Source organism: Carassius carassius, chromosome 14 (assembly GCF_963082965.1).
Source record: "Carassius carassius chromosome 14, fCarCar2.1, whole genome shotgun sequence".
NCBI classification, from domain to species: domain Eukaryota; kingdom Metazoa; phylum Chordata; class Actinopteri; order Cypriniformes; family Cyprinidae; genus Carassius; species Carassius carassius.
In genome coordinates, this window is record NC_081768.1 from 31,437,667 (window position 1) to 31,451,627 (window position 13,961).

Sequence of the window (13,961 nt, forward strand, 5' to 3'; positions counted from 1 at the left end):
AGAACAGGGCTGGGTGGGAGGAGTCCGGGAACTGCTATTTGTAGATCCTTGTGATGAATTACTGCCGTGTGGGTGTGTGTGTGTGTGTAAGATTTTTTGTTCCTGTGCTGTTCTGTATCCCCCTTTCTTCAAGCAGACGGCAGAGCGCTGCTGAGCAGAGCAGTGAGGCGGGAGAAGAAGCGGCAAAGCAACTCCTCCAAGAAGAGGAAAAGGAGAGTTTGAGCACAAAGTGAGAGCACAGGAGCTGCTTTTTTCTCTCTCCTAGCTAGCCTGGGCGCTCGCTTCTCAAGATGATGTGTATGAGAGGAGGACACAGACTGGTGGAGGTGTGTATCCAGATCCTGCTGCTGTGTAAGGCTGCCACGGCGTGCCCTGCGCTCTGCACTTGCAGCGGCACCACAGTGGACTGCCACGGGCTGGGGCTCAAAACCATGCCCGGGAACATACCCCGAAACACAGAGCGGCTGTGAGTAGACACTTAACATCCTTCTGCATGTGTGTGCACGTGTGTGGGGGGTGTCTGCATCATTACCAAGAGGAACTGAATGAGAACAAAAGCTGAATGAGGCACAGGTACGATCAGACGTGATGGGCTCAGATGTTGACACACGCTGCGGGAAACTTCCTGTCACTCTTTCAGCTGCTGAGAACTCGTGTGTGACCCTGCAGCACAAAACCAGTGCGAAGGGTCCGTTCTTTACAATTGAGATTTAAACATCATCTGAAAGCTAAATAAATAATCTTGTTCGGAGGACAATACTTGTCTGAGATACAACTATTTGAAAATCTGGAATCCGAGGGAACAAAAAAATCTAAATATTGAGAAAATCATCTTTAAAGTTGTCCAAATTAAACTCTTAGCAATGCATATTACTAATTTAAAAACTAAGTTTTTATATATTTACGGTAGGAAATGTACAAAATATCTTTTTGGAACATGATCTTTACTTAATATCCTAATAATTTTTGGCATAAAAGAAAAATGTATCATTTTGACCTACAATTTATTTTTGGCTATTGTTACTTTGTGGTCCATAGTCACATATTTGGGATGAAATATTGGTTTAGTAAATGTTACTCTTGAAATAGTTATGAGGAAATAACTTATGCTTATGCAAAAAATGTGCAATATCCATATATTTATTTGTTACCCCTCCATCCTAGTACATCCCTGCATCTTACTCAATCCTATGCCATTATCATTTAAAATTGTACGAGGAAACAATATTATATAGTATACAGTGAACTACACCATGAGCGTTTGGTCAGACTTCAGTGGCTCATTGTGTGGAAGTGAAGATCTTTTTTTGCTTTATGCTTATCCAGTCCTATAGATTGCAGACAGGCATGATTGAATGTAACTGGACTGATGGACTGATACAGATACAGAGTGTCTGAAGTGCTTTCACAGGGCAGGAACAGCCGTCCGTGTCCACATCAGTCTGGAGAAGCTGATAGCTGGCGGGAGGATCAACGAAACAATTCAATTTGCACCTGTCATGGGGTGTTTTTATCAGACACCACCCCTTTGGATGTTCTTGATGGATTCTGTAATGTGTTCAGAAAGTGTGAAAATCACACCTCAACCCCCCGCTTCTCCTCACCCCACAAGGTTTCCCCATTAACCTGCAGTTCAGACCACTTCAGACATGCTCAGATCACCAGACAAACATTTTCTGGCTCTCTGGCTAATGTAAATGTATGCCTGTACCAGACAATGAGTAGTATAGGTATGCTCACACAGGTCAGGCCATTAACGCTGTGCGTGCAAAAGTAAACACCCCCCTTGTGCTCTCTCTGGGTTTTCTGAGCTTTCAGCCAGCTTATGAGTTTAATGTAGATAGATTTTTTCATGCTCTGCGAGACGCATAAGTCTCTCTGCTCTTTAAATGAATAATCTCAGTCCTTTTATATAAACCCTGCATGCATTTCCAGACGTCCAGAGACTCGACCCTTCTTATTTTATCTCTGCTAGCGCATCTATTTCTACACACTTGGGAAGCTGGTGTGCCTGAGATCAGACGGCGCTGATGTGTGGAGACTGAGAGATCGGATCGAGTATTCTGTTTAAACTGCAGCGATGGCTCAGAGCTCTGATGTGCTCAGGAACGCAGGACAGATGTCCCTGTGAGATTCCTACCAATTGCTTATTGATAGTCTTGAAAGTGGACTGCTGCCGGATCCCAGTGATGAATCTCATAACCAGTTTAAGATCAGCTCGTGAATGTAGAGCTCTCTTCTTGCGAGAGGTCTTTGTGATGGCAGTCATGTATGATCATCAGCTCTGTCTAGTGGGGAACAACTGGCATTTTAGTTTAAAATACATGTATTTCATAATAAGTATGGTTCAAAACATACTAATAAACATATCACTTGACTTTACTTGGAGTACTGCTTTTCTTAATATTAAGCCTAAAATGTGTTTTAATGTCACTACTGATGAGGTTTGTGTAATCGTTTAATAACATCGTGTAAACGTCTTTTAATGCAAGATATTTAAAGTGCACCTCAATTAACCTGCTATAGTTCCTCTTTAACTCAATCAAATATACTTCAGTATATCTTTAGTTGGACTACTTCGGCACAATTAAAGTGCATTAACATATGGTTGAAGTTACACATTCGTATGGTGCATAACTTCAGAGTTTATTTATTGCTAAAAACCTATTGGTGCATTTGAACTTTCCCTGCTTTCATAACAGTTGATGTGACCTGATATTAAGATATATTTAGGATGATCCAATTACAATTGAATTAAAGTTCAATGGAAGGGTCAATGAGACATTTTGTTTCTGAAAAGAGATTTTACATTGCAACATCAAGTGAGCTGAATCTTGCTCGTTAGACCTTACAAGTGAACTCAACTCAACTTAACTCAACTTTGTGAATGAGGTATGAAATATGAACCATTGTTCTTGCGCAAAAGACGTATACTTTAGCACACCTTTAAAAAGACACATTTTAAGACAATATACTTGAGTGGAACTAATGAAAAAATACTTTTTTGGACAATTTTTGAACACTTAACTAATTAAATGAAGTGCGGATTAAGTACATCTTTATACGAAATTTCAGGTTAATAAATACAATAGTTAAAGCTTTTGTATTATAAAGCATACAATTGAATGCAATTTCAATCGAAACCTGCATGACCTGGATGTTTTAATTACAGATTTGAAATGAGTTTGCGGTGTAATACATTAAATATACACTTAATTCATTATATGTAATGTCAAATAGCACACTACAGTTAAATTATAGCTAGTGTACATGTGATTTAGCATGTTAGTCAACACAGACTTCTGATTATTGAATTTGTTTTTAAATTATTTCAATGTAAAATGTTGTTTCACATTATTACAAGTTGTACAAGTTAACCAGCAAATGTTCAAGGTATTACATTATTATTATATCCAGTACATACATTACATTACAACAGTCGTCTTATCATCCTGGGTTTCTTATTAAATACATATTGTAACGTATGGATTGTTAGGATGTGATCCGGTCAGTGAGAGATCTCGTCTACTGTCAAGGTCAAGATTAAGATCAAGTCTGCTTTATTGTCAATTCTTCCACATGTACAGTACAAACATACAGAGACCCCAGGTGCACACAGATAACACTAACAGCAGAACATTAAATACAGATAATAAAATATAAAGTACTATACAAATATACAAATAGGTAATGAATTGAAGGATCGAGATAGAAAACCCTTGACTGTCACAAAGTTTGGGTTGTTTGGAGTCTGATATCTGAGACAGTTCTTGTGTAAAGTCTTCTCTTCAGTGTATTTGCCACCAGCTCTTAAAAGAAAGAGAAGTCAGAAAGGCTGAACTCTGAAACGATGACACGTTTCTGATGAATAGCAGTCCATTATTTCTGTGTCTGTGCACCTGTGCATACATCTGTCTGCGATCTCTCCGTCTCTGTTTCGCTGCACTCCCACGAGCGCTCATTAGAGCCCAGAGAAAGTGCATGACTTTGTGTCCAGTATTCATTTGTGCGAGTGTGTGTTTCTCTCAGTGATTGAGGAAGAGGTTACAACAAAAAAAAGAAACACATGTTCTCAATAATGAGCAGACATTTGCAAAGAACCCACGCAGTATTTTTCAGCTGCAAACTGTATATATAATAACATTCTGAACTGTTCTGTGTTATTAAGGCAATTCCAACCCATTGCACATTATTTGATCAATTGTCTTAAGAGATGAAATCATATTTATTCACCCTCTGGCTGTCTCTGCTTTATAATGGCCAGTGATTCTTGTACTGTTAGAGTCTATGTATGTGTTGTTGAGCATAAATGTAATATGCATACCTGTATTGACAATATGTTTCATTTTTTAGGGAACTAAATGGAAACAATCTCACACGCATCAACAGAAATGACTTTTCTGGACTCAAGTATCTGCGAGTTTTGTAAGTTGCTCTATATGTCACATTTCACTTTCTTTATTTCTCGTTGCAAAAGCATGTGTGGTGTTTTGATGGACTGACACCTTTTGTGAAGGTATAAGCTCTGTTAGGGCAGACAGATATCCTGACACTTGTCCTAAATGTCTTTCCACTCAATCTCTGTCCTCTCTCTGAACAGGCAGCTGATGGAGAACCAGATCGGGACAGTGGAGCGCGGCGCGTTTGATGACATGAGACAGCTGGAGAGACTGTGAGCGTTCACTGAAAAACACACTTACTCAACTGCGATCTGCAGCATATAGATCTCATTATTAAATATTTTAGGCAAATATGTCTTATATGTAAATTCTATGTTATATATTTTAAATTCATAAAGGCAAAACTAAATAGTATGCATTCCTGTAAAATAAATCAGCTATAGCCTTCATCTTACCTCACACTTTTTCATCATTAGGCATCGCATTGAGAATTCAGTAAGGCCTGTCTTCTTTGATTTGATAGATTTGACACTGATAATTGCTGATAGACAGAAGAAGTGGACTTTATTCGAGAGCAAACACTTCTTCCATTACAAAAACGGGTCCCGTTTTATATTAGGTGACCTTACTTTACATTTAAAGTGGATTTCTGGGTGCAGGTAACACACACACACACACACACACACACACACTCTATAATAATACTGTAAGAATATAAAATCTGCAAACTTTTAATTTAATAGTGACGGCCCTTCCTATTTTAAAGAAGATATTCCAGAACTTGGACAACATGAAGAAACATGAAAATGATCTCATTGATCTGAATAGTTTCCAGTATTCTTTAGGAGGTTTGCTTCAATTATCTAAAGCATCTTCTTATTACAGGTTTAGTTTAAGCCTCCAGAGGCGCCTCCTTACGAGGCCTGAATCAGCTGTTTCGTGTGCTAATCATGGGTCTGCCGATCACACGGAGATCTAGCACTGTTGTCTCGTGTTTGCTCAGTCTCTCACTGTGTTTGTTTCTTCTTTTCTCAAAGACGTCTGAACAGAAACCAGCTTCACCAGCTTCCAGAGCTCCTGTTTCAGAAGAACGCCGCTCTGTCCAGACTGTGAGTCCCTGCTCTCTGCGCTTTTCTGGATAGATTTTAAAGTCATTCTTATGATGAACGGATAATTCATAACGCTCAAAGATAGACTTTATGAATTTCTAACAGCTGTCAGAAAAGTCTGTTCAGTTCATGCTTGCTATTAAAAAAAAACTGAGACAGAACGCATGCTTTGTGAACAGCTCTTAATGATGTTTAACATTATATTGCTGATGTTTCAGATAATGAAACATTTTTGCAGCTTGCTTTTTGAGTCCTGAAGCTTTATAGTGCATCACATTTCGATTCCTCATGACCATTTAAAGTGAATAGTTCATGTGTCATTTTTTCTGTTGTTTTCGTCTTGTGATGGGTGTTCACATGACATTGTCATTAATTAAGGCAATGAGTATTTTGTTCTTGATGTGCATTGGATGGCTTTGGTTTTAGTTCAGCAGTCCATTTCTGAAATACCAGGCAATTGTAACTGCAGTGTAAATGCATTCATGTCATCTCTGAGCTGCATTAAACAGTCTGTGTAGATGCATCTAAATGCCTTTTACTGTGATATGAGTTGTGTCTTCATTGCTGTTCACAGATCCATTTAGATCTGAGATATAGTTTGTCTAGTTATCAGAAACAGCTTCTCCAGTGAAATGTTGTTGCTGTATTTGAATGATTTACGCAGCTAGGGAGAGACTCCACAGACCCATTTGAGGGAAGCCAGAGAGATATCTTTAAAAAAACACGCTGAAATATTCAGAGCGAGTGGGACGTGGAAACGAACAACAGGGAGAGAGAGATGAAAAGAGGACAAACACAGACAGAATTCTCCATGTATGTACAAGAGAGTCTATACTTCGCTGTCATCCATTATTGATGGCAGGAGAGGCTCTGTGAAAGATTGAGACAGGAGTGAGGTGTGTGTGTGTGTGTGTGTGTGTGTGTGTGAGAGCCTCCCTCGGGCGCCCTGTTCAACACACACTGACACAAATGATGGAGTGATATGACATGTATAAGTCATTACAACGGTTTCTCTTTAAAAACTGTACGCGATCTGGAAATGTTGTCAGGGCAGACATCTTTATTGAGCGAAACGACACGGGGGAAAAGAAAACGGCTCCCTTCCCTGCTGTTCTTCTACATAAGACCAAAAACTGGATTGTTTTGAATCAATATTATATTATGTTTTGATGTCTGAATTGAAATCACATTTTTATTTTTAAATAATATAAATATGTACATATTAATTAAAGCTTTGGAGCATGTAAAGCTTTTGAAATTGCAACGTGATCTCATGAGAAGACGTGTGTATTTTTACGTTAAATGTGGTTCTACCACACGTAAATTTACTTACGTTTTCATGCACATAAAAATGTACAACTTAGACGTATTTATAGCAGTAAAACGTACAAATACGTACGTGTTAGCAGCTAAAAAAAAACGTTAATAATCTAACGTAAAGTGTGAATTTATATGAATTCCCATGTATTAATATTAAAATCGTGGCTTTAATGATTTAAATCTGTTGTATTTAATTGTCATATCAATAAATGTTTTTATTGAATTTATTGAAAGCAGTTTACTCATCTACTTAATAGGAAATAAAAGTTCTGTGCATGCTGCAAACCATAGATACACAAAAGCACAGCATAAAATTACAAATCACATCCATTTTATTTGTTTGCTGTACTCCATATCTTTAGAATCCAGATGTTTGCAAGGAACATATCCATATCAATCGATCTTCATCTTCATTCTCAGCAACAGCGTCCGTCACAGTCAAAGCCCGCGCTCGTTATGATTCGAATTTCGAATGAATGATTCGAATGATTCGCCAGTGCGCCACAGGAACGTTACGACATGGTTTACGGCACTAATATCGAACTCTCATTGGTTCTCACATAATTCGTCACAGATTGCGACATGTCGTGTTTCAGTTGATAGACATTTGAAATCAGTACTGCTACTGCGCCAGTGCGCCTTCACGGAGAGAAGACAGATTCATAATTTCACGGATTAATACATTAAATTCTGCTCTGTACCCTATAAAAACTATTACATCCAGAGAGGACTGCGACTGGAACTCATTATCATTTGAACTACTTTTGGTACCACTTTTGATATTTTTTCGCAAAAAATAAATGATTAACATTATGTTTGTTTGTCTGTTATTTGTTTATTTATAACAGTAACGTTATGTAGTTTTAAGAAATGGTTAGGGGTAGGTGTAAGATTAACGTTAGTGGCTCAAAATAACGTTTTAATGTTATATTTTTACTAAAATTGTGTTTTCTTATGTTTTATTCTTTTAACATTCTGTATAAAATGGGTAGGTTTAGTTTCGGGTGAGGTATAGGGATCTTACATTTATCAAAAAAAATTATAAAAAGGGAAAATATACATAAATATTTAAAAAAGTAATCTGATACGCATTGAAAAGCAGCTTCATGAGCAAATTTCTATGGATAACTGACTGGTCAGAGAACACCTTCTATCTGTACGTATTTGAGGTTGTTTTTACGTAAATTTCAATACGTATCGAACCTGTAATTACGTCCAGATAATACGTAAATGACACTGTACGTAAAGGCACATACGTATTGGACAGTTTTAATTTACGTCTAAATATGTACGTTTTGATTGTGAGATCAGGCTGGAAATTGATACCTTTAAATGTTTTTTTTTATATGTACTTTGTGAACTAAATTATTAAATAAATTCAGTTGATTTACTTTCTTCAGATACTTTCTCAAACTTACAGACCCCTTACAATTCAGCTGGGGAATTTTTTAAAATTATATATATACTGTATAAATAAGGGAATTAATTAATAGAAAAAGGTAACAGATTCTTAATTTATGGGAAATAATTGTTAAATTGTGCCATGTACATATATTTTGTCTGCATGTGTTTGACGACGGCCGCAGCAGCAGTGTTTTTGATGCCTTGTAAATGCATAAATTCGTCATATTTTCTCAATGATCTCTTAGGCTCTACTGTTAGTGTTATCTGTGTGCACCGAGGGTCTGAGAGTAACGCAATTTCGATTCTCTGTATGTTTGTACTGTACATGTGGAAGAACTGACAATAAAGCAGACTTGACCTAATCTTCAGCAGAGAAGAGAATTGCTCCGTCTCTTCTTGTGAGAAGTGAATCAAACCGTCGCTGTTCATGTTTCATGTGATTGGCTCTTGACGGCAGAAGCCACAATATGTCCATATTGTTTAACAAATGTTTCAGAAATGTTTTTTCTTAGTTTTGCGAATGATAAGGGAACATTCTGTTTTATTATTTGGCATACAGTATGCAGAGTTACTTTTGAAAATGTTAAATGTAATGAACAGACAAATGTTCAGCTAGAGGGTTTCAGGAGAAAAAAAAGTATTCCATGAGTGTTTTTGCGTAACATTTCGGGAGCATTATTAAAGAGCAGAAAACTTTGAGTAAATGTTCTATCAATGTTACTAGAAGAGCGTTGGGTTTGCCAGAACGTTAGCCTTAACATTAGCGGGTCGCCTACTCAGACTTTGTTCAGCTTGCTTCATGCAACACTGGACAGGAAGTCACCTTGTCCGGGCTTGAGCTCAGACCACACAGAACCACGTAAAATGGCACCGTCACATGCAACAACACCAAAAAAGAGTCCTTTTTTGGCATGTGTGTGGACGTGGTTTTGAAGTCAAAGACATGGTTGTTAAGGTCTTTCATGATTGCTCACTATGTCTGGTGTGATTCTGTTGATTGCTGTGTTTGTGAAGAGGCTGGCAGTGAGTGCAGGTGAACTTTCCCCGGCTGCTGGGATGACTGTGCCCTTGTTCTTGGCCCAGTTAGACGGGAAAGCAGCGGCTTTGACTTTGCCTTTAAGCGGAGCACACATGGCAGTAATTGAAGAACGGATGCTATTGTTCCAAGTCCATTTCATCCAAATATTGTGTTATTATGTGATGCAAGATCCTGTCTCTGTACTGTGTGAGACAGAGGTTGAAGATACAAGCCCGTTCATATAGCGCTGGAATGAATCCAGGGGAAAGTTTCCACGGCCACTCGCTTTCAGAAACCTCTAAAGGTAGAAAGAGCGATTCTTGGCCGAGACTCGATGGGAGAAATCTGTGTAGTGCCTTGGATGAAACTGTGGCAGGCGTCCAGTTATTAAAATCAATGCTTCCGCGTAGCACAGTACACGTCTCTGTTTTACACATTAGCGTGTGGACTTGTGCGGCGTTTGTGGTTTATCTGTGGTGTGGGAGTGGGCATAGAAGGCTTTGATTACAACTCTCTTAACAAATCTGAAATCAGAGCTTTATTGTTCTAAAAATGGATTTTGGGAGGACACTTTTTTAAAAAGCTGTGTTTAAAGTGTTGATGATCTAGCACATATTGGACATCAGCTGAAGGATTTATGGAGAAATAAACTGAGACCATGCCAGGAGAGGACAAATGAAGTAATGCTGTGGTTTACACAAAGTGCTCCTGTTTCACTTTATTACATGAATGTCATTTAAGTATTAAAGGGGAAACTAAAATTAATCTTCCTTCTGGAGGGTTTAACCAGACTGTCATGCCATGCCACATGAGTATGTAATGAAATCTGTGATCAATCACTATATATCATTAATCAATCACAATTGAATAAGCGGAAATTTGCTTTATTTAGCCTCGTATCAAAATGTAATGGGTTGAGTTTTGGTGAATTTGTTTTTATAAAACGATTTATAATCAAGATTAAGTAATAAAGTATTGTGTACTAAATATTTAACTGATACCAAACATGTCATTTATCCCAAATTAAAGTGTTTATTTATTGTGTTGAGGGCTTTTCTTCACAGATTATTCTAACATATTTAATGTGGTGATAATGCCCAAAATAAAATGTAAATTGAATGAAAAAAAAATGGCTCAAACTCCTGTGCTTCTGTCCCTGCCGGGATCCATCGGGATCATAAAAGCTGTCGTGTAAAGCTGGCTCTTACGTGTGTTGGTAAAGGATGCTCACAAAAGGAGTTACTTTAACCTCACTGCTTTCACTTGACAGTTACATTAGTTGGCTAACAATTAAACAATACTTTTACAGCATTTATTAATGATTTCCAGAGCAGTTCTAGCATCCGGTAACCAGTTTCTTATTCCCAGCTGTAGTTCCCAAACGCACTCATCTGTGCCTTTATTAATTTCTCACCTGTTTAGTAGATTCAGGTTGTTGTGTGCACAGCCAGTTTTAGACTGATTCCATGGAACAAAGGATCAGAAGTGGAAAAACATTTGAGGGGAATGTCATGTTTTCGGTTTCAGTATAAAATATATTTCTAGTTCAATTCTGTTTAAAACTACATTGGCCATATAGTTTTAAGATAAACATAAAAACATAACAGTATAAAATATAAAATGCACATTCTAGACTTTTCATGCTTTGCTTTTGTTACTTAGTTTATTGGAAGGCAGTTCATACATCGATTATTATTTAAAAGTGAAGTTTAACTTTGGATATTTTCCCTGTCATAAGTACAATTTTCATTAAGATCATTTTTCAATCTTCATCTGCATGCATCTTCCCTGTTTTAGTCGTAGCATGCTTTGAATTAGATTCTTACAAACTATTAACAAACAATAATAAAACAATAACAATATGACTTTTCTGAATGAAATCAGGTGTTCATGAAAGATGCAGGGAACAAACCCTGGTAGTGACCTCTATAATTATTATTTATTTATTTATTTATTTTTGGCTTAAAATTATGTACGTTTAAGGTCTTCTAACTTTTTTACGTTTCTTTTAAGCTTTTTGCTTTCATTAAGTCAGCTGTCCAAACATCAACTACTCTTGTATAGAGTTTCATATGCTTTCACATTTCTAGAAAAGTGTGAAATGAGAAAATGAATTGCTAAGCAAGTGTTCTGTTAGAAGAGTGAAAAGAAATGACAAATTTCACGAGAAGGTTATGAAATAGCCTAGATGTTAGCAGTAGACTGTGTGTACAGAAGCAGCTGGAAGGTGAGATACGGAAGAGCCTGTGTTTCTAAGTCAGGGCTATTTCACCTCTTGTCTAAGCCAAAGAGACTGGTCTTTACTCGCGCCATGGGCTTTCCCAGACTGCCATTGTTCTTGGTCTCCAAGCGATAGGCCTTGCAATGTCACCAAGGAGATCGGGGACCTGCATGTTTGATTTTGGGTCAGGCGTGATAAAGAATGGCACAATGGGGCCTGGCATGTCCTGAAACTCCTCTGCCATTTACTAGACCATTCTTCCCCCTCTCGCATCCTTCACCGCCCTTATTATGAACACTTGCAAAGAGAAACTCACAGCGCTGGCACAAGATTGGTTAGACCACCACAATCAATAAGCACAGCTCAGATCTTTCATAGCCTGTTTCCTCCAAAATTAGACTGGAGCTGTTATAAGTACAAAACGCTTAGACCTCAGCACAAACAATTTATAAAAGAAAACAAACTAAAGTTTCTCTAGTGTCAATAAATCAATATCACATCACTACAGTAGATTAGATTCTCTCTTCTGTATGTGTGCAACCAAAGGAGCACAACTATAGAAGCCTTTATAAACATGATTTGGCCTTAGTTCATTCACTCAGTGAGCAGATTTAAGAATCTCCATTGTAAAAAAAGAAAGAAAAAAAACGTGCAATGTTAGGTGACTAAACCGTAGTTAACTTCATTGTTACTTTCATATAAATTCAAAGCTGTCACAGGGCAAAGCAGAGCAAGTATTGTTTTAATTAACAGTTTTTTCATACACATTTTCTTTTCTGAAATAATACACAAATGCATTTCAATGATCAACATGCATCGACAATGTTTAAGAAGTGTCCATTTGTCTCTCGTAAACAGTGTGAGAGATGCGTTTAGGTTGCATATAATGGCATTGCACTCCATTGTGGTCCAAGGCTCTTGGTAATTTACGAACACTTCTCATGCTACTTAGATTACAGGGCTTTTGGGAACTGTTCCACAGGAGTTATGTGCTACTTACATTTGTGTAACATTCATCTTAGTGTTTTGGGAAATCCAACTGTTGTTACTGTCAATTCACAAATATGATGTTTGGATAATGCTGTATTTTATTTAGCGATAAGTTTTACGGTTCATGCATCAGCTTTTAATATCAGACGCATCAGAGTTTAATAATAAAATAACTTAACTTGAACAAAATGACAAAAGAGAGAAAACACAAAGGAATCAGGAAGAGTTGAGTCTTGTGTTTCATTCAGTCTTGAGGTTCATGTGAGATCTGTAAGTGGCTTAGAACATTTTTTATGTTTTGTTCATGCCAAAACATGATCATAGTCTTTTAACTGTAATTTTTATTTTTAAATCCAATGTGTGAACAGTGTGACATCTGTGTGGAATATGTTGGTCTGTGAATGGCTGCTCCATTCGTTTTGGATTTATTACAAAAATATGTCATCCAGAAAAACATCCTGCCATCAAAGTATTACAGTGGAGAGGTTTCAAATTCTCTACTCCATTATGTGCAGAAAATATGCTCTTTGAGTTACTCCCTCCGTTAAATCAAGCTCTTCTACAGATGTTACTTATGTGCACAAACCAGGTCAGAATAAATGACTTTTATCGACATACTGTACAGATGGTTACAGTCAGTATCATTTTCTTAGACTTGCTAACTAGCCTTAAGCCAGATACAGTATGTTGATATGTGTTTTTGTGTAATATGTGTAGTAGTGCAGTATCATACCATAATGTTTCTCAGAGGGAAAAAATTGGAGCCCTAGAACAAAACCTTGGGGGATACCATGCAGTATGTGACCCTTGTTTGCCTTGTTAAATTTAAATAATGATTTTTTTTGCTTAAATGCGTGTTAATAAATATCAGTGTAGATCTTGTTTATTATGATTTTTGTACTGTATCACAAAGTGAACTTGATGTGCATTCACAATTTTTCCACTAGCGTTCACATCCTGATTCAGTCCACAGAATCTAGTCATTTTAGATTTCAGATCAATGCCCAGAAGTGCCCCCTATGTGCCCTCAGTGCACACCAAATGCTCTCAGAAGCCAGTTAATTAGATTAGAATTTACTAGATTGAGAAAATGCTTTCCAGTTAATGCATGATATGCATCAGATGATTAGTAAAAACCAGCGGGAAGCTCAGCCGTTCTTGTTTGACACATGAAAACAAACCTTGTTGTTAAATATGTTTGCACTTCTATTTCGACGTGGGTTGATCAATGTTTAAATGTGAATAAAACCTGTAATTAAATTAAAATTAAATTTGTTCCTCATATAAAAAGATTGTCTCTTCTGAAGACTTTGAAATCTCTTTTTGAAGCTTGAAAATGTTGATTGCCTAGAATTCAAATTATAAAAACGATTAGAGAATACTAAATATCTTCATTTGTGATCTGAAGATGAATGAAAGTCTCATGGGTTTGGAATAATGTGAAGGTGAATAAATGATGAAACAATTTCATTTTTGGCTGAACCGTTCCTGTAAGTATA

At 37.2% G+C, this 13,961-nt stretch overlaps 1 protein-coding gene across 1 annotated transcript in view; it reads left to right on the forward strand.

Moving 5' to 3' along the window:
- The first annotated feature begins 72 nt into the window (after positions 1 to 72).
- LOC132157499 (slit homolog 1 protein-like) overlaps positions 73 to 13,961 on the forward strand; it is a 71,850-nt gene continuing 57,961 nt past the window's right edge. The window contains exons 1-4 of the mRNA XM_059566864.1: positions 73 to 466; positions 4,354 to 4,425; positions 4,601 to 4,672; positions 5,438 to 5,509. Coding sequence (XP_059422847.1) covers positions 291 to 466; positions 4,354 to 4,425; positions 4,601 to 4,672; positions 5,438 to 5,509 — 392 coding nt within the window. The 5' untranslated portion in view covers positions 73 to 290. The remainder of the gene's footprint in view (positions 467 to 4,353; positions 4,426 to 4,600; positions 4,673 to 5,437; positions 5,510 to 13,961) is intronic.